This window comes from Pipistrellus kuhlii, unplaced genomic scaffold (genome assembly GCF_014108245.1).
Source record: "Pipistrellus kuhlii isolate mPipKuh1 unplaced genomic scaffold, mPipKuh1.p scaffold_m20_p_5, whole genome shotgun sequence".
Lineage (NCBI taxonomy): Eukaryota > Metazoa > Chordata > Mammalia > Chiroptera > Vespertilionidae > Pipistrellus > Pipistrellus kuhlii.
In genome coordinates, this window is record NW_023425551.1 from 3,098,713 (window position 1) to 3,120,173 (window position 21,461).

Below are 21,461 nucleotides of genomic sequence, written 5' to 3' on the forward strand. Positions count from 1 at the left end.
GGAATAGCTCCATAATACATCTTCCTTCCTTCCTCGTCGTCCCTTCCCGCCACAAGTTTTCCTTCATGGCGTTCTCAGTTCACTGTCTCGGGGCAAAGCCAGAGGCCCGGGCTGTGGAGCGTGGGCCCTCCAGTCTCCTGGTATTTCCCGGTGTGGCCGCATCCGTGCTGGAGCGTGCTCTCGTGGGGCAGGTGCTGTGTTCGTCTTTGTTGGTGGGAGGATGCAAGTCGGTACATGAGCCGAGTGAGTGGACTGCTCTGTACTTTGGGAGCGGATCGCAGGCAGGGTTTGTTTTTTCTTTTTGTGTAGCCTCGGGACATACAGGTAGGTGTGCACCTGCACTGACAGTGACTTCTCTCTCTCTCTCTCTCTCTCTCTCTCTCTCTCTCTCTCTCTCTCTCTCTCTCGTTCAGAGTACTGCTTCTCTCTGCCTTTGTCATTTTCTGGGTTGCAAATGGCATACAGAAAACGTGTTTTTTTTCTAAATTCAGGCTTTTGGAAAATAACTTTGGGAACTATAGGCGGAGAGGCTTGTGAATTCCACAGATAATTAATCCTTTAAAGGCTGCCAATTTTATTGGTGTATCACTACCCTGGCTGTTCACCTCTGGCCTAAAGCACCGGTTTCTAGGGCCACATTCAAGAGTGAAGAGGCTACAAGAGAATTCCATCCAGATTTCCTGGGGGGAAAGCAGAGTCCCTCAGTCTCCCCTGTGTTTGAGAGAGTGCCTGAGGAGTGTGGTACACCGAAAGCTGCAGACTGTTTGTTGATAACATGCTCCCCATGTAGGAGCTGGTATCCCCAGTTTCTTAATGTTCTCATTTGACCCAGTGGTGTTCACATGGCCATTAAAATTTCTGATGGCCATGATGGGCAGTAAACAAAGTCAGCTTATTGATTTGTGCGATTTCCTGGTACATAAAACTCTACTTTCCTTGGGTCAGTTAAGGGGACATCTGTGAACTCCTGCATTGGAGGATGTTCGGGCAGTGTCTGGAGGTGAAGAGCAGAGACCCCGGTGCCAGTCCCCGTGGGTGTGAGCCCTGGTCCTGTGTGGCTCTGGGCAGGTCACCTCCCCTCTCTGTGCCTCAGCCCCTCATCTCCAAAGTGGGACACTGATGTGGGGACATTAGGGAGGTGACGGGATTTATTTACATCGGTTCTGGAAAGGTATCTGCCACGCAGTAAGTGACATTTCACCTTTCGCTGCTATAATAGCTCTCATTTTGTATGCTTAGCTTCCCTCTTAATTCTACATCTCAGAACACCTGATCCCTTCTCACTCACAGTATTTGGTACGCTCTATCAATCCCATCGGATTTTGCATGAAAGACGTTGGAAGTTGTTTGGACATCAGTTTTGCAGGGCTGAGGCGAAAGTCCCCCGTTTCCACCAGATGCAGGCCGCTGCGTCCTTCGCCTGCCTTTGCTCCAGGCTGGTGCCCTGGAGAGGACGCGGCACCTTAGGCTGCGGGGGTCACTCCGGCCTTCGGCTCTTTGGTGTACGTTTTATTTATTCATTTTTAAATATTTTTTTACTGATTTCAAAGAGGAAGGAGAGGGAGAGAGAGATTGAAACGTCAGTGACAGAGAGAGAATCATTGATCGGCTGCCTCCTGCATGCCTCCCATCGGGGATCAAGCCTGCAGCCCTGGCCTGTGCCCTGCCTGGGAATCGAACTGTGAGCCACGCCCCTCAGGCTCACCATTTGATTTTTGTTACAGATCCATGTGAGCAGGTGGTGTTATTGCCCCTCTTTTACAAAGGAGGCCGTTGAGGGAATCCTGTTAGCAAGACGTGGGGCTGAGGTTGGTATTCAGGCTCTTGGTTGCTGCCCTGCCATTTTCTGATATAAATCAGAAGACGGTGTCTTTCATAATCATAAGCATTGTTTTCCTTTCTGCATTTGGGAGGGCTTTGGGAGTGGAGGGTTATGTGCAGCCAGGCTGTGGCAGTGGAGGAAGTCCGGGCCCTCTCACTGGCTCCCGTTCTGTGGGAGCCTCTACGTCATGATTCTTTTCACATGGAATTATCTGCTTAACTACATGTGTGTCAATGGAATGTGTTCAATTTCCTTTTATTTAATTATGTGTTTCTCCCTGTCCTGCTGGGCTTTCTGTACGTTCCCTTTACAGAAAGCAAAAGAACTGGCCAATAGGCCAATAGGTAAGGTGTCGGGTTTATTGTAGATGCTAAAACCCAGTTTACTTGAAATTGGGGTTTAGTTTCCCTTCTTTGTGGGACTGCATAATAGTTTGATTCAGTTATTTATAAATGTTTAATTGTATTTTAAACAATAGGATAACCGAACAATAGGCCATAACATATTGGAATAATGAAACCAGGGGCGATACTCTTTAAAAGCTAGTGTATTCATCTATGTGTCCCGGGAGAGGAAAGTCTTAGCTCACCCTGGATTCTGTTTTTGGGTGGGAAGCAAAGGGTGGTTTCTGCTTGGTAATTCTCCTGCATGTCGGAGAGGGTTTGGTTAGTTGAGAAGAGATCATATTCCCTCAGAGCCCTTGAAGAGAGTCTGGCCCCCTTTGGGGGAAATGTTCTGTATCTGTCGGTTCTCAACCTCTGATCCTTTGCACCCTTCATCCTATTTGGAATCCTCATCCCTTCTCCCATCTCAACCTCTCTTCTGTGTCTACACTATTTCCTTCATTGCTCTAAAGCTACATCTGAAATGCTGCCTCTTCAGTGAAACTTTTCACAATGAGTAGAAAGAGAAATCTGGCCTTATCTTTATTTCTACTTCTTATTATTCAGGGGTGAAGTTTAATGAACTCCCATTGTACATGGTTTCTTCCGTTTAATTATAACGGGCTAATTTATTCTGCACATGAAAGTTGTTTGGCACAGTGAACACAAGTTGCAATTCAGTTGGCCATTGGACCTTGTTTATTTCGTTTAGGGAAGAGCTGATCACATGTGGGTGGATAGGAATGAAAATGTTCCTGGGTTTATGTTGGCTTGCTAGGGCTGCCATAACAAAGCCCCACAGACCGGGTAGGTGACACAGTAGAAATTTGTTTTCTTGTTGTTCTGGAGGCCGGAAGTCAGAGATCAAGGAGTCAGCAGGGCTGGTTTCTTCTGAGGCCTCTTTCCTTGGCTTGCAGACGACCGTCTTCTCCCTGTGTCCCCGCATGGTCTTCACTCTGTGTGTCTCCTCTTTTTATAAGAATGCCAGTCATATTGGATTCGGGTCCATCCATAAGACTTCTTTTTAATGTAGTTTCCTCTCTAAAGATGCTATCTCCAAATAGTCATGTTCTGAGTTCCTGGGGGTTAGGACTTCAGCATCAGAATATTGGGGAGGCACAATTCAGCCATCACAATAGGCAAAGGAAGAGAACATCTTGACTCAGATGAGTGTGGGATATTGGTCATGATCTGGCTTAGAACTGGCTAAGTGATTTAGGATAAAACTCAAAAGAATTAGTCTATGGTCCATACTTTCTCAGCTTTTTAGACTCATTGAGCTCTGAAGTACCTTCTAAGTGACTCTAAGATACTGTGATTCTTACTGCTTATTTAGGAAGATGGTTGGAGAGGAGTTTTTATAACCCTGTCTGGGTAGAATGCAAAAAGGCTTTGACCTTGCCGAATAGACCTTGATTTGAAGTCAGTCTCTTTTCTTCTGCATGAAGCTGAAGAAAACTTGGCTATAAAAATCCTTCTCTTGGCATCTAGTAAGCTCTGTGACTGTGGATAGGTTATACAGCATCCATGAACCCTACTTCAGACGTCTGTGTGTGGCCATAGAGTTCTCGGGAGGCTCTCCTTTCCCCTCGGTCATTGTCACAGCTGCTTGCTGCTGATGGATGCTGCCCCTCTGTCCACGCCCTGGATGGCCCCAGATGCTGAGACCCAGCCCCTGCGGCCCAGGTGGAGTATCGTCATAAATGCCTGCTGACTTGCGTGGCCTCCACAACTGCTCCATTCACATGTCATGGAGACCACTTGTGGCTCAAGGTGGTCCCAGTGGAGCAAAGTTTATATCAATGTCTCCAACCTCGCTTGCAGTGTGATGGAGTCCTAGACCAGTGGTCTGCAAACTCATTAGTCAACAGAGCCAAATACCAACGGTACAATGATTGAAATTTCTTTTGAGAGACACATTTCTTAAACTTAAACTTTTTCTAACGCCACTTCTTCAAAATAGACTTGCCCGGGCTGTGGTATTTTGTGGAAGAGCCACACTCAAAGGGCCAAAGAGCCGCATATGGCTTGTGAGCCACAGTTTGCTGACCACGGTGCTAGACAGATGTCATTTCAGAGAGGAATGACAACTCATCTGGTTACCATAAAATTCATTGTTTCTTACCTCTTCTTTCTATATTTAATAGCCCCAAAGGGTTATCAGGAAATTGTTCCTCTTCCTTTATCTTATCAGGTGGCAGTTGGGGAAAGTTTGTGGGGCAGAGAGGCCTGTTTAGAGGCACATTAGATTTTAAGACCCACAAACTTTGGACACAGACAACAGGGGGGTAAGGGCATTAGTTGGGGTGGGAGGTGGAGGACAATAGGTTGATAAGAGCACATATGTAATACCTTAATCAATAAAGAAAAGAAAAGACAGCAAACTTTAGTATTGCCCGAAGTAAGTGCTAGATTTTTGTCTACCTTTCTAGTCCAGAGAGGACACACATAGCAGAGCGTGTGTGTGTGTGTGTGTGTGGCAGGGAGGGGACAGCAGCATGCCTTTCATATTCATTGTTCTAGTTAAATTGAGTTTTTATCCTTTGTGTTGGGATAAAACACTAGATGGCTTTTGTTATTAGTTCAGCCAATTTTGGTAAAATTTTATTTCAGCAAAACCATTAACACAAGTTGAGCAGAGAGTTTTCTGTCCAGGAATAAAGATTCCCAAGTTCTACTTGGCTTACGTATTTTAATCATTATATAAGAACATTGGAATGCAACCCTGTTGGCAGTATTATTTGGCCTGGAGAATCCCCCTAAGCTAACCCATTTACCATTGCCTTTCTTTGGTGTCACTGCTGGATTCTGTTTTCATCAGAAGTTTTTCAGTTGTAAGGCACAGGCATGTATCTCTCTCTCTCACACATGGATTTATTTCTAGAAAATACCAGTATCCCCAAGGTTGTGTCCTTATGGCTTCCATTTGGAAAGGAAGAAAGAGCCTCTATCATCAGATATATCAAATATCAAGGAAGATTTTCATTGGTTCCTATTGAGTCATATAGTCATCCCAGAACCCAATCCTGGCTGGTAGATGAAATACTGTGGCAAAACATCTTGATTGGCAGGCCCGCTGGGATCGCATGGGCCGGGAGAGAGAGGGAGTCCCCAAAGTAGAGTTGCTTAGCGAACAGTCACACACGTGTCTAATGCAGGTAACTGGCACTGTGCGTCCTCAGGGGGTGAGTGTTTATTCTTTTAGTTGAAAGGGGATGGAAAGGTAACCGTCATATAACTGAACTGGATTTCTTTGGAAACTTGAAGCTGTACCTTTAAAATCTGTCTGAGATGAGAAAGTGAGGCCACACTTGGTATGTGTCCCTCAGGTGGCACACATGGTATATGGGCAGTGGAATAGTGGAGCATGATGGGTGACTTCTTGGAGAAAAGGCTCACCTGACCCTGATGACCTCCTCTGCTTTCCCGGCAGGCTTAGATGACTGCCTGCAGCAGTACGTCCACAAGTTTGAGCGAGAGAAGATCAACGGCGAGCAGCTGCTGCGGATCGCCCATCAGGATCTCGAGGAGCTGGGTGTCACTCGGATTGGACACCAGGAGCTGGTGTTGGAGGCGGTGGACCTTCTCTGTGCACTGGTTAGTTCAGGAAAAGGTGATCTGTACTGGAGTGATATTCTATAGAACTTTGTTCTCTTACATCTCCATTGTTTGCCATTGAGCTTATCATCATCTGTAAAAAATTATATATTTTTTTATTGATTTCAGAGAGGTAGGGAGAGGGAGATAGAAACATCAATGATGAGAGAGAATCACTGATCGGCTGCCTTTTGCACACCCCCTGTTGGGGATTGAGCCTGTAACCCGGGCATGTGCCCTGATGGAGAATGGAACTGTGACTTCCTGGTTCATAGGTCGAAGCTCAACCACTGAACCACACCTGTCAGGCCGTTATCTTCTTAATGATTCATTGATGTGAGTTGGAAGAAAAGAAATCATTTTCCAGATTAAGAGTTGGAAAATTGGGGCCTGAGAGTTAAATCTGGTCCATGTCTGTTTTTGTAAATAAAGTTTTATTGGGACACAGCCATGCCTGTTCACTTAAGTATAATATGTGCCTGCTTTTATGTCATAAGGGCAGTTGAGTATTTATAACAGGGACCATGGATCCCCCAAAGCCTAAAAGACTACCTTGTCCTTTATAGGAAAACTGTGCCTGTTACTGAAAAACTCCTTTAGTCTGATTTTTTAAATCTTTTATAAGAATAAAAAGAGAGATGGTCCTGAAAGAAAATGTCTACTAAATTGCAATGACAAGGCTTCTGATTTCCATGTCTGTTTTTGTTCCCCTAGAAGGCATTTTTATTCCGCACAGGCATTTGTGATATTTAAGTAACTGATGCCTGTGGGTGTAATAATCACTATGAAATGGCAGCTAAATTTCCCAGATCAGTGGTGGGCAAACCATGGCTTGCGAGCCACAGGTGGCTCTTTGGCCCCTTGAGTGTGGCCCTTCCACAAAACACGACGGCCTGGGCGAGTCTATTTTGAAGAAGTGGTGTTAGAAGAAGTTTTAAGTTTAAAAAATGTGACTCTCCAAAGAAATTTTCATCGCTGTGCTGCGGATATTTGGCTCTGCGGACTGATGAGTTTGCCGGCCACTGTCCCAGATGACTGGGCTCTGGCTAGACCGTCTGTGCCTGAGTTCTGTCCTGCCAGGATCTGACTCCTCATCACACCTGTGGCCGTGGGAGTGGCTCCGTGGTGTGGGCTGCGGACACCTGCAAGGGCGTTGGGTTTGCAGACGGGCTCCCACGGGCTGGGGTCCAGGTCTATCTGTCCTGGTGCCACCTAAGAATGCAGGGTTTACACAGGCCGGCCGCATGCAGGCGTGGGTAGCAGGGCTCGGAGCCGGGCCAGGGGGATATACAATGACATCACCGAGGGAAAGAATGTGCTGCCCGGGCCGTGGCCAGCCGGGCCTGCGCTCCGCTGATTATATAACACGCGCTGCCTCGGCGTCTTCTTTGGCTTAAAATGGACAGAGCCCTGTCTCCTGCTGGGAGATGCGCTGCTCTTGTTTAGAGAAGTAACGGGGAAGTTATCTGATAAATGAGCCGCCACGAGGGAGACGCCGCGGCCAAGCGGGCGAGAGCTGGCCTGGGGGCGGGCTCCCTGCCCTCTGATCCTGGCCCTGCTGCTCCCCCTCACGCTGGGGTCTCCAGGGAAACGGGGTGTCTTCTCTCCCTGCCCCCCTGGATGGGCCGTGGATAGTGTGTTTTTGCACTGCCCAGAAGACGTCTAAGAGTCCTAAAACTGCATTTTTTATATTAACACAGTGAAACATGCTTGAGTTCACTTTGATTATGCTTTCCTGGAACAGCGCATTTCAGTCTTCTCTGCTCTCTTATTTTTATTGATTTCAGAGAGGAAGGGAGAGGGAGAGAGAGACAGAAACACCAATGATGAGAGAGAATCATTGATCAGCTGCCTCCTGCGTGCCCCACACTGGGGATTGAGCTCACAACCCGGGCATGTGGCCTGACTGGGAATTGAACCCATGACCTCCCAATTCATAGGTCGATGCTCAACCACTGAGCCACGTCAGCCGGGCTTGCTCTTTTGAACCATCTTTCTCTGCCTTGCGGTGGGGCCCGCGGGCCAGGGAAACTACCGCGGACTCTGCAGTGAGAAAAGGAAGGAGGACGGGGACTGAGGCCCAGAAAGGGCGATAATCAACAAAACAGCTGCCTCCCCGCTGTTCCCCTTCCCCTACCCCTTCAGCCGTTGGACTGGAAGGAACAAAGCTGGCCACCCGCCAGAACCTAAAGCTGTGTTTTATCTCCTACAATTTCCTTCTCATTTCCTTTGTAGACAAATTTCTGGCCTCAGACTCCTTCTGGCCATGCTTGGTGTGCCGGGCGCCAGGGATGCGTCTGACCGAGGCTCAGGGAGGCCTCCCGTGGATGGGTCATTTCTGGGCTGGGGAGAGGGTTTTAGAGAGTTTGACTCAACTATCATTTCTTCTTGAGATCATCTCCTTTTCAAATATCCTCATGGCAGTGAATATATTCCTTATATCATCTATTTAATCCATTTACACCGTGAATCCATTCACAACCTTAATCCACTTAAAATCTATACATTGGCGATCATTTTTTTGCCTTGAATCATTCCTCCCTCGGCCAGTTAGTTCATGTGTACTTACACTTGGCTCTGGTGTCATAAAAGGGGTTTTTATGTAAACGTGGTTTGGCGGATGTTGATGTTATGATGGACAGGAAATGAATAGAATTAGAGTAAGGAAAGGGGGGGGGGATGGGAAGAAAAAACAAAGCCGTTAGAAAGTTTTGGAGAGAAAAGGGCATATAAAATGGATAGGAACCTAGAATAGGGACCAGCTACTGGTTAGGATTCCAACACCAGTGAATACACGGCCCACAAATAGCTGGTCCTGGGGGGAGAGCGAGGAGAGAAACCGCCTTTGTGAGCGTTGACCTTGGTGGGCTGGAGGGACTTGGGGGAGAGACTTGGATTATGAGACAGAATCAGGGCCACAACCTAGGGTTGAACTAGAGTTTGAGCCCAGTTCCTCCTTCTATCCCAGGGCAGTGGGCAGCGGGGACAGGCTGCTCTTTCCAGTAGGGTAGCTGTTCGCCACATGACTCTCAATTAAAATGAAATGAAATGCAGTTCCTCCGTCGCACTAGCTACACGCCAAGTGCTCGGTAGCTCATGTGGCCACTGGCTGCCGTGCTTGGTCAGTGCAGAGAGAGAACTGAGATTGCTGGAGATTGTTCTGTGGAATAGCGTTGATCTGGAGGGTGTGATGGAGAATAAATGATGTGCAATTGTACCCCATTTTCTTTCCCAATCAACCAGACCCTAGTTGCCTGAACACCAAGGCAGGGATAGATGTATCTTTTTTGTTGTTGATGTAGCTGAGAAAGTGGACAAAGTTGGAATTAGTGCATTTGTTAAGTGATGCCACCTACATGTGTGATTAAATGAAACAGCTGTAATGCATCTCCTCGCTCAGGGTGCGTCTGCGCGCTCTGTACCCTTAAGATTATTTATTGGTCATCATTGACTCAAATCGTTAAAAGACAGTACCTCTTTCTCTGGGGAGAAATCATGCAGGAGGAGTAATCTTTGCTCGCAGTTGGTTTTAACTTGATCTTTCTTGTGAGCTTATTAAAGTATATTTCTTAGTTTGTAATTTAATTAGCTCAACTCAATAAGATGGTTTTGATTGGATGTTTCTGACACTCCTTAATCAAGAATGTTAGATCATGGACAGAACAAGTGGGAATAGGAAAAGAAGGTACAAGTTGTGTTAACATCTCCCTTCCTGCCCTAGTTGGTTTGACTCAGTGAATAGAGCATTGGCCTGCGAACTGAAGGGTCATAGGTTCGATTCCAGTCAAGGGCATATGCCTGGGTTTCGGGCTCCATTCCTAGTAGTAGGCGTGCAGGGGGCAGCTGACTAATGATTATCCTCATTGATGTTTCTATCTCTCTCTCTCCCTTCCTCTCTAAAATCAATAAAAATATATTTTAAATAAAATATTTCTCTTCCCTGGAATGTATACAATCTAAGGCACCAGCAGAGTGAGCATCTGTCTGTTTTGTTTTATCTGCCTTGTGTGTCTCTGCCAGACCAGGAAATGGCCCCGAACGCCAACTTCAGATGAAGTGACAACTCGGGAGAGTTTTTAGTACGTGTGTAGACTTTGGGAGGCTTATTTCCTCTCCTGCCTCGTTTGTATTTTCTTGACACCTTATCTTCAAGCAGTTTCTGAAGGAGACAGGTTTTAGGGAAAAGATTAGTGAAAATAATCAAGTCTGTTCTGAGAAATTGTTCCTTTTCTGCCTCTCATTGTGGGGCACTTTAGTCAATACCCCTTTCCCGGTCCTGCCTCTACAGCAGAAGTTCTGTTGAACTGATACCATCAGTGTGTTTTCTTGTTATGGTGGGAAGGGGTGGTGGGGGAGGAATTTCCCTGCCTAACTTAGCCCCTCCTTCCTCCCTTCTTTTAAAAAATATTTTTTATTATAGCACATGGATTCATCCTTCCAGTCTCATTGCTTGTTTTTTTGTTTGTTTTTTTTTTTTTGAAAAATAGAAAGAACCAGCAAATGGAGTGGCAATGAGAAGAACAGTTAATAAGAAGCAGCTATTTTAATATTATATGTGGCGGGTTTGTAGGAGGTGGAGGTTTAAAGCTTCTTGCAGCACCCACATGCATTTAATCCCCTGAGAGTTCAAGAAGTAACGGTTGTGTTGGTAGTGAACGTTCCCAGGAATTGAGGGTCACCAGAAAGCAGGCTTTCCTGCTTTTAGTTCCGAAGGCTTGCTGTGAGATGGCAGCTGAGTAATTGACTGAACGAGGGACAGTTCCCTTCAGTGATCCTCTCCTGCCCTCTGGGACCAGCTGTGTCCGGCGGCCCTTTATCCATTCGCCGGTGAGCCTGATTCTCTGAATTGAAAAGCCACGTGCAAGTCCATCTTTTCATTTCTGTCTTCTCTGTCCAAGGACAATTTCATGTGCGAGTCTCTAGAGAAGGATAGTGAGGGGGAAATGAATGAATGGAAAGTTCTGGTAGAACATTACTGTTAATGCAGAGCACTCATTTTTATTGTGACATTTATGGTGTATTTTTAAGGTTTGCAAAATAGTTTTTTAATTCATGGATCTGGGAGTTTTGTGTGTGTGTGTGTGTGTGTGTGTGTTTCTTTCTTTGCATTGGTACTTAACCCTTTTTCAAGATTTTTATCTAAATAAAAAATACTTTTTATTCGACTAGGAAGCAACATATATTGAAACATTAAATAAAAGCTAGTTCAAGTTTTCATTAAGGTAAAGCCTTGCTGTTATTGTTATTACCATTGTTCATCCTGAAAAAAGAAAAAAGAAGAAAAAGAAAAAGAGCTCCCCGGTATATTATGCTTTGTTTATCGTGATCTTAAGACATGGCTCTCCTGGAGCGGAAGGGGTTGGGGCTGCGAGAGAGGAGAGGCTAAGGGACAGTCTGATCGGGGGACAAAAGCATTGCTCAGATCCAGAGCGTGCCTGCTGGCTTCCAGAAGGCTGAGGCCTGGCTGCCTAAAGGAAGCCTCTGACACAGTAGAGGGGGTGGGGCAGGGCAGGAGAGAATGGGTGAGTTCACCAGCTCATTGGTTAGAGCTGGATCTAGGATCACTGGCACTGTCCCTTTTTTCTTTCTTTTCTTTAAAAAAAAAATAAAAATATATGTGTGTGTGTGTGTGTGTGTGTGTATAAAATTGATTTTTTTTTTTTTTTTTTACAGAGAGGAAGAGAGAGGGATAGAGAGTTAGAAAAACATCAGTGAGAGAGTAATATCCACCAACTGCCTCATGCACACCCTCTACTGGGATGTGCCTGCAACCAAGGTACCTGCCTTTGACTGGAATCGAACCCGGGACCCTTGAGTCCACAGGCCAACGCTCTATCCACTGAGCCAAACCGGTTTCGGCTGTCCTTTTTTCTTGTCCAGTTTTCTGTGTGATCGCTTTGCTCTTCCTTGGACAGGAGTGTGAAAGGGGGGCAAACAGCATCGCGACCAGAAGCTCGTCCCCTCAGCCCGGATTGCGCGGGTTCGAACCCCACCCCTACCACTGGTTAGCAGTGTAACTGCCCAACTTATTTAATGTCTCTGTCCCCCAGAGAAAACATCATTTCCACTGGCACAGCCTGTGTACCTCGGATTATTCTTGTCCAACGCTTAGCCCGGTTCCTGGCACAGGAGGTCCCGTCCCGTGGGCCATGGTATTGGTCCCGATGGTGAAACAGCACCGGCTCTTGCCTTGGGCTGCGGTTGACACAGTGTTATGTACCCCAGAAAGGTCTCCACTTTTTCGTTAAAATGATTAAACAGATGATAATACAGAAGCTCCTCTCCCCACTCCTGCTGGAGCCGTATCGGATGGATATGGTGTTTTCCTGGAATTTGCTTTTTATCAGCCAGGGAGTCTAGGCAATATTGTCCTATGAAATTGATTTTTTTTTTTTAAAGCACCCAAGTCAGTGGGGCATCGTTCAGAAAGAACAGAGGCTCCCGGGACGGAAATTGCATTTCAGGCGAATTGACATTCAGTTAGTGCTGCTCTGCTCCTGGGAGAGTGTCCTCTGGTGGAAATGCATCTACGGGCCCTGCTTTCCTGGCTGCTGGGCTGGGGAGCCCTGGGGAGCTGCACACAGCCCTGCCCTCAGGGATCCTGCCTCCCTGAGGATGGCGCAGCCAATCAGAGGGTTCAGAGAAGGGAGAGGGGAGGCGCTATCCCCTATCTGAGGGGTATTTGGCAGTGTCTGCAGACATTTTTGGTTGTTACAACTGGGGACCAGGTTGCTGCTGCTATGTAGTGAGTATAGGACAGCTAAACATCCTGCTGTGGACAGAATCCTCCTCCCAGTCATCGGACTCCCAATGGCAGTAGGTTGGGAGGTCTGCTCTAGATAGTCCTGGGAGCCTCAAAGAAGAGCGGGGATGTTAGGGCTAATTTAAAAATATATATATATTTTTATTGATTTTTTACAGAAAGGAAGGGAGAGAGATAGAGAGTTAGAAACATCGATGAGAGTCATCAATCAGCTGCCTCTTGCACACCCCCTACTGGAGATGTGCCGGCAACAAGGGAAATGCCCTTGACCGGAATCGAACCCTGGACCCTTCAGTCTGCAGGCCGATGCTCTATCCACTGAGCCAAACCGACTTTGGCTGGGCTAATCTGGATGTTAGTGAGAGGGGCCTGTCCCTGCCGAGATTTGTCCAAAGAGCATTTTGAGAGAGGAACTAGCAAGAACAAAGTCCCCGAGGCAAGAGCAGGCTGTGGGAGGGACCGTGTGGCCATTGCAGGTGAGGTCAGCGCTGTGGGTAAACGACGGAGGGCTCTGTGGCCATTGTAGGAGTGATCCGGGTCACTCCGTGCGCTTTCGCGCTATGATGGCATGGCTCATTGTCTTGCATCAACCTGTCTGGTTTTATTTCCCACAGAATTACGGCCTTGAAACCGACAACATGAAGAACCTGGTTCTGAAACTGCGCGCGTCCTCCCACAACTTGCAGAATTACATCAGCAGCCGGCGGAAAAGCCCCGCGTACGACGGGAACACGTCCCGCAAGCCCCCCAACGAGTTCCTGACGTCCGTGGTGGAGCTCATCGGCGCGGCCAAGGCCTTGCTGTCCTGGCTGGACCGGTGAGTTGTGGCTGCTTGACGTCCTGTGAGAGGAGGGCCCGAGGGGACAGGCCTGTGCTTCGTCTTAGGAGCATGAGCCACCGTCCCTGCCCCTGGCCTTCCACGTGCAGGAGGGGCCTCTGCAGGCCTGCGGGGTCAGTGGGGGTCTCCAGCCCCCCTTTGGAAGTTACTGGGAAGTGACTGGGAGGGACAAATTAACCCAGCTTACAGAAGAGCGAAACTGTGCTAACGGTGTGTTTCACAGACGTTAAACATTAATGATTATTCGGTCATGTGAAGGCTGTTGGTTGACTTCTGAAGGGACATTTATTCTCTTGGCTCATTTTTAATTTTTTTTTTTTTTGTCTAGCACTTCTCTGTTTCCTATTCAGAGAACTGATTGTGTGTTACGTGAGAGGAATGGTTACACAACACACAATTTAAGCCAGCTTGTTGAGGCTCTCTGCTTGTCGGCATAGTGCGGGATCCCAGTGGGGCCCCCCCCCCCCCCCCTCACTTTTTAAAAGGGAATATTTTTTGCTTTCTAGGGCCCCATTTACAGGGATCACTGACTTGTCAGTCACGAAGAACAAAATCATTCAGCTGTGCTTGGACCTGACCACCACAGTCCAGAAGGTCAGTGCCTGGCTGGGGCCTCCTAACCAGCTTTTCCTCCCCTGTCCCTTTCCCTCTTCTTCAGAGGGTTCCGTGCAGGTATGAGGTATCATGCTTTCTCTCTCTCCATTTCCCCCGTCAGAATTGGGGAGAGATGAAGGCCTTTCCATTAGAGGCATTGAGTAGATGGTTTCTGAAAATGTAACCAAACCAGCGGTTTTTACCTCAAAGATTACCTTCTCTTCTTTCCAAATAGTTGAGCAAATGGTCCTGTACTTTCTCTAAAATGTTTGAGCACTTAATTTTTTTTCCCAGATAGAAATTCTGGAGTCATTACATTTCACAATAATCTTTGTTCTGAGTCTTCTTTTCGTTTTGACCCCTGATGGTTGGGTTTACCAGTCAGGATGGATGAGCTAGGTTAGGATGCAGTAACAAAGAATCCCCAACCTCAGCATGTATTTCCCGATTATCCAGATCCAAAGGGGTCAGTTTGGGGAGCTGCTCCGATGCTCTTCACTTGAGGACGTAGGCTGGCAGAATAACCAGCATCTCATGTTCCTGGTCCCCGGGCAGAGAGACAGTGGCCCTTGGAGGATTGTACACTGACGAATGTTCTGGTTTGGAAATGACACGTGTCCATTTCACTCACAACTCATTGGCCAGGCCTAGGGCCAGGGAGATTGGTATCAACCTATAACTTAACTAGTTTCTGTGACCCAAACTTTAAAAAAAAATCTCATGAGACCATCAGCTCGCAAGGTCACTTGTTGTTGTTTAAATATATTTTACTGACTTTTTACAGAGAGGGATAGAGAGTTAGAAACATCAATGAGAGAGAAACATCGATCACCTAACTTTTGCACACCCCCCACTGGGGATGTGCCCGCAGCCAAGGTACATGCCCTTTGATTGGAATCGAACCCGGGGCTCTTCAGTCTGCAGGCCGACGCTCCATCCACTGAACCAAACCGGCCAGGGCATAAGGTCACTTCTTGTGCTTTTCCCTGGCACCTAGCAGACACCATAAAATATTTTTGAATGGAATGGAGGCTATAAAATGTAAGAAGAGATTGTTCTTTTTTTTCGCGTTTCATTTGTTTCCAAAATTCTGATCCCACACTAGTTCCCACCGCTGATTTGGCAAAGAGTAAAGAATGTCCTTTCCCCCCCCGCTGCCTGTGTCATGTGACAGGTGCAGTTCTGAAGGGCCAGGCGCTTCCTTTTTGTTCCTGGAACATGGAGAGTGAAGTCTGGCTTTGCACGGGCAGCTGTTTGAGGTCCAGTCCTGGCAGCCATTGAACTTAAGGCACATGTGGCTTCACTTTTCATTGAGGCCATGTTCTTTGACAGGAGCTCAGCACTGTAGAAGGAGCTCTGAGTCTCGGCTCTGTTTTATGATGTGGAAAGTCATCTTGACAAAACCAGTCTGATACCACTTGTGGTGCATTAGGCACTCCGTCCTGGCATTCGTGGTGTGGAAGACATTTATTTCTCTGACACCTTCAGCTTTCTTTTTCTTCTCTGCTTCCCTCTCCCCCTATATTCTGTCTCCTATTTTGATTTTTTAAAGAATTTACCTGTGATCAATGAAAATGACCGTGTAAGAGTCAAAGTTAAACATAGTAATTAGCAAAGGGGAACGTTTTGCTCACGAGTGTGTCAAACGATGATTGTTGGTGACAATTCATTGCCAATAGGGATCCCCGAATTGGGTTTGATGAAGAAGGAAAACTATTTAGTGTAAAACAGCTCAATTGTGATACAGCAGGGCCGTGAGGCAGCCTTGGGGCCAGGGCCCTATCTGGCTAGACAGCTCAGCTTTGTGCCCTGCCGAGCTGCTGCATTCTGTGCCAGTCTACTCTGCTGTGGCCTGCTCCCCTCCTGTCCATGGAGACATCTTTGGTGTTTCAGCTCAGCGAGGGAAGAGCGTGCAGTCATTGGTGGAAAGGAAAGTACACTCTCCTGAGCCAGAGAGGAGCTGGCTTATATAGACAGAAGTCCCTGTCCCTGGTCTCTGATTGGTCTGTCTTCATGCAAATGAGGACTCCATATTCTCACAGTTTGATCAGTTTGCACTGTCCTGATTGGTCAGAGTAAAGCTGCTCTGGTTGGTCAGAGTTGTGCAGCTCCAATTGGATGGGGAAAGCCTCAGTCCTATTGGTTGAAATAGGATTCTAGGGGAACTCCTTTATTAGGGTTGGCTCAGATGGCGTGAACACAGTGCAGGCAGGCTTCTCCCTGAAGTGCCGCTTCACAATAGACTTACCCAGGCTGTGGTATCTTGTGGAAGAGCCACACTCAAGGGGCCAAAGAGCCGCATGTGGCTTGCGAGCCGCAGTTTGCTGACCACTGACCTAGTGCAGACACTGCTAGCTCTTTCCATCCCTACTCCCGCCTGACCCAAAATGACTTTGTGATTGAAGGAAGTTGATGATCCCCTCAGAGGTGATTGATATCCTCCGTGCACAGGAGGCAGCCAGCATGTGCCCTGGAAGGCCCAGCCCGGGGTTATACTCACGGCGCTGAGAGCAGGAAGGACGGCTGGTCTCCCTTTCCTCGGCGTGCACGGGCCTCCTAGCCGGAGTCCTGGGCCGCAGCGGGTTGTAGCCGTGGAGAGCGTTTCGCTTTGGCTGCTTCTGGACGGGACAGCGGCGGTTCCTACAATCAGCTCACCCGGTCCATGCCGCTTCAGGTCTTTTGTTCTAAAGCTGAGTAAACAATGCCTGGCGTTCCGGCTCTCGATTGAACGTCATTAGTAGCATACCTCCAGACCACATTTTTGGCACCGGGGTACATGAATGCTTTGTTGAACCCTTCGCATCTGTTGAGGGACAGAACCATCTGATGTCATCTCAGTGGCGCTTAAAATAAACTGGGGTGGCTGAGCCCTTACTTGAAAGCTGTTCTCGTAGGCAGGCCCAGCGCTAAGGACGCCTGGCTGTTGGCCCTGTGCTAGCTGAGCCCCAGGGTCACATCGGGGAGTCTTCGTCAGGTTTTGTGGACCTTGGCTTCTGGCCTACTCTCCGCCTGGCCTGGCCAGCAGGTGGGTCTCAGCCCAGTGATTTTGTAGGTTTTCAGGTTAATTCACCAGTCAGATGGGTCCTCGGGTTGATAAGGCCGCTGGGTCAGGATGGAGCAGAGCCTTAGGAGAAGTCGAATGGCCACTCCATCCAGGTCTGTCCTCCGTTCGGCCTCCTGTCCATTCAGGATTGCTCAGGCTGCAGGGTGGGGGACATTGCGGGGACAGTCTTGAGACCAAAAAATATCTAGATCGCTTAAGCCAACAGATTTAGTCAAATTTTAATTCTTGTATTTAGTTTTCATTTTTCTTCTTCTCTTCTTTAGGATTGTCTCGTAGCAGAAATGGAGGATAAAGTTCTATCCGTGGTAAGTATATGTTCTCAAAGTTACTGGAACATTCTCTTTCCCCAAACAGTGAGAACTACAGGAATTAAAGCAAGTGCATTGTGGTCCGTTACTTCAGGATATACTTTGAAATACTGGCTCTCGGGATATGGGTCTATTCATGTAGATGGAAAGGGAAGAATAAAAGTTACTTAACAACCAGACCAACTACTGTGCAAATTCCTGTGCTGCACTTGGATATATTGGGGTCGCTCTTCTGCTTTTTGTTTTTTCCCCATGAGCATTTCATGCGTGTGAGGTTTAATTAAACTGATGGCTAGTCTGTTAATCAGGGCGAAACCGATCTGCCAATTTTACTTGAGGACGGTTTTGATTAAAACAAACAAAAAAAATTCTTGGCACAAGCCTTCCGAACGGGGGATGTGCCGTGGCTGTTTAATGGCATTTCGTAACTATTCATCATCGTTTCCTCCTTTTGACATGAGCTGGCCTGTGCTCTTTTGATAAGGAATTGCTCCTACTGATGTTGAGGAATTCAGCAATGAAGCTGCTATAAATATATTCTTCATAAATAGGGAGGCTAAACAAATTGGAGGAATTAAAAAAGTGTCAGTTGTTGGATTCTCCCCCGTGGAAAAAAACGAATCACTCTTTGGAATTTCCTGATTGTTTTGGTTGCTTGATTTTGAAAGGATAGATGGATCTGATTGGGGGGGAGTGCCCACACGTGCCCGCTGTGATTTCTGCCTGGAGACTGTTGACTAGGGATCCGCCCATTGTCTCCAGAATGTCACCTTGTCAGTGTTTGGCATTCAAAGAATGCGAGCACCGCCACCGTCAAAAAAGATCGTAGACCTGATTTTAAAACCCAAAACTATAAAATTCCTGGAAAAGGAACAGGAGACATTCTAGGTGACCTGAGGTTTGGCGATGAAGCTTTAAGGTACGACACCAAATGCATGAACCAAATTGACGAGGTTAGACTTCATCAACATTTAAGACTCTTGTCCATGAAATGCAACAAGAGAAGGAAAAGATAGGTAAGTGCCAGGCCGGAAAAAATATTTTAAAAATCAGATATACACAAAGAATCCTCAAAACTCAATAATAAGAAAACAAACGATGCAGTTAAAAAGTGAGCAAAAGATCTGAGCAGACACCTCATCAGAAAAGATATATGGCTGGCAAAGAAGTATTGGGAGAGATGTCCAACATTAGGGAACTGAGAATTAAAACAAGACACCACCATATACGGAGTAGAGTAGCTAAAGTTCAAAACACGACACCACCAAATGCTGGCAACCATGAGGAACAACAGCAACCCTCCCCCGTAGCTGCTGGGAATGCAAAGGGCTCCAGCCACTTTGGCAATCAGCCTGGCAGTTTCTTACAAAACTAAACATACTCTTAACCCTGTGATCTAGGTATTTATCTGAAAGAATGAAACACATCTACGAAAAATTGCACAGAATGTGGTGATAGCAGCTTTGTTCAGAATTGCCCAAGCTTGGAGGCAACCGAGATGTCCTGCAGTAGCTAAAGGGATAAACAAAGTGTCCAGTGGTCCATCCGGGCAATTTATTGCTGAAGAGTATTCGGCAATAAAGAGAAATGAGCTCCCAAACCATGAAGAGAGATGGGAGAGACCTTAAATGCATGTTCCTAAGTGCAAGAAGCCAGTCTGAGAAGGCCACAGGCTGTGCAATTCTATTTGACATCCTGGAAATGACAAAATCATGGAAACTGAAAAAAACTAGGGATTGCCAGGGATTCGTGATGGGGGGGAGGGAGAGAGATGATGAGGTGGAGCACAGGGAATTTTTTGGGCAGAGAAACTATTCTGTATGATACCGTCATGGTGGGTACAGGATGCTATACAGTTGTCAAAACCCGCAGACCTGTACAGCACAAAAGAGAACCTCGTGTCAACTATGGACTTGAGCTCATCATAATCTCTCCATATTGGATAATAACCTTCAAGAAATGTAACACACTAATGCAAGATGTTAATAATATCTTATTATTATTTATACTAGAGTAATAGAACTATTGGAAGCTGGGTGGAAAAGGAAATATGGGGGAACTCTGCACTTTCTGTTCAGTTTTTTCTGTAAACCGAGAACTGCTTTGAAAAACAAAACTGATGAAAATAAAACAGGTGCAGGTAAAGCGACTTGGGCCTTGTCAATATGTGGAATGCAAAGAATGCGAATGATCACTAAAAAGTTACAGAGGGCTGGGAATCGATGATTCTCAGCCAGCAACAGGGGGCTCCTGCCAGCTGCTGCCTGAGTGGTTGTAAATGAGACAGCATGAAAGCTGCCCCCGCGAGGCAGAGCTGAGAGGGGCACATTCCCACAGAGGGTGACACACAGGGAGTTAAAGGGCCATGCGTTCGTGGAGCGGTTGTCGAAATGATTGCCAACCAGAGCTAAGGATTGTAGGTGGAGCTCGTTGCTTTAAAATTCAGCTCCAGGCGAACCTGGTTAACGATTGAGCCTTTCCTGACGCTTTGCCTCTCCAATTCCAGGTCAAGGTTTTAAATGGCATCTGTGACAAAACAATCCGCTCGACCACGGACCCTGTCATGAGCCAGTGTGCGTGCCTGGAGGAAGTCCACCTGCCGAACATCAGGCCCGGGGAAGGCCTGGTAAGCACGCCGACCGCAGTCACGCCATCACGTTAAAGCCTTTCATGGTGCCCCCGGCGCTCACTATCAATAGAGTCCAACTAGACCTGTGGTCGGCAAACTGCGGCTCACAAGCCACATGCGGCTCTTTGGCCCCTTGAGTGTGGCTCTCCCACAAAATACCACCGCCCGGGCGAGTCTATTTTGAAGAAGTGGCGTTAGAAAAAGTTTAAGTTTAAAAAATTTGGCTCTCCAAAGAAATTTCAATCGTCGTGCTGTTGATATTTGGCCCTGTTGACTAATGAGTTTGCCGACCACTGGGCAAGACTGTCTTCCATCATGTTGCTAGGCATTTGCCTTCTTGACCTGTTGGGTAGGTTTTGTGTCTTCAGAGTATAAAATAAGATCTGGCTTTGGGAGGTGAGCACATGGTGCAATATACAGACTTATAGCGTCGAAATCCACACGTGTTCATCTGGGCCAGTCTCACTGCAATCAATGTAATAAGTAAAAATTTAGAAGTAAATAAAAGTGAATCAAGTTTAAAACTGCCCACTCAGACCTTGGAAGAATTGTCTCCGCAGCTTTATGTTCAGGACTTAGCAATGCAAGGACATAGACAGCAGCAGTCACAGAGGAAAGATGGTCTCTGGGTGCAAAGCAGACGGAGGAGCGGGGAGGCTGCGTGGAAGGAATGACTCTTAAAAAACACTCATAAGTACAACCAATGGACATAAAACTCTGGGGAGGGAGGGGATGTGTGGGAGGGAGGGGGGCAAAAAAAAATCAATAAAATATGTAAAAATAAATAAATAAATAAATAAATAAATAAATGCTTAAAAAAAAAAACACTCAGAGCCCTCGCCAGTTTGGCTCAGTGGATAGAGCATTGGCCTGTGAACTGAAAGGTCCCTAGTTCGATTCTGGCCAAGGGTACATGCCTGGGTTGCGGGCTTGATTTCCATTGGGGGACTTGCAGGAGGCAGCCGACCCATGATTCTCTGTCATGGATGTTTCTATCTCTCTCTCCCTCTTCCTTCCTATCTAAAATCAATAATAATATATTTAAAAACACACACACACACACACACAAAACAACACTCAGAAATGCTTCACCAGTCCTGTCTGAGCTCTACAACACCAGGCCCCAAGAAGACACACAGGCTCACACCTGGCTACCTAGCTCAGTGCCTGGACACCAGATTGCCCTGTCCCTGGTGTGCAGCCCATGTGATTAGTGTGCTGAAGTTAAGTGAAGAAGTTGTGAGGCCCATTGGTGAGCTTAGAGCTTTCAGTCAGGGTCTAACACGAACCCTCAAATGATGTGGATCTCTTTATATGGCGGTGTCCTCATCGGTCTAAAGAGAATAATAATAATAACGGGGTTGTTGAAGGCATTAAGTCAGATGATGGCTGCTGAGTGCCAGGCACTTGGTACAGGTGCCGTGGTGGGTGGCTATGGCTACTGTAGCTGCTGTGGAGGGGGA

The 21,461-nt window shown here is 46.9% G+C and overlaps 1 protein-coding gene across 6 annotated transcripts in view; it reads left to right on the top strand.

Annotated features, from left to right (window-relative positions):
• CNKSR3 (CNKSR family member 3) overlaps positions 1–21,461 on the top strand; it is a 71,940-nt gene that overhangs the window by 35,796 nt on the left and 14,683 nt on the right. For 5 of the 6 annotated variants that reach the window (XM_036413843.2, XM_045573032.1, XM_045573033.1 and 2 more), the window contains 5 exons: positions 5,639–5,802; positions 13,180–13,382; positions 13,910–13,997; positions 17,325–17,366; positions 19,876–19,995. In XM_036413843.2, the coding sequence (XP_036269736.1) occupies positions 5,639–5,802; positions 13,180–13,382; positions 13,910–13,997; positions 17,325–17,366; positions 19,876–19,995 (617 nt within the window). The remainder of the gene's footprint in view (positions 1–5,638; positions 5,803–13,179; positions 13,383–13,909; positions 13,998–17,324; positions 17,367–19,875; positions 19,996–21,461) is intronic. The other variant, XM_045573034.1, reaches the window with a different exon arrangement.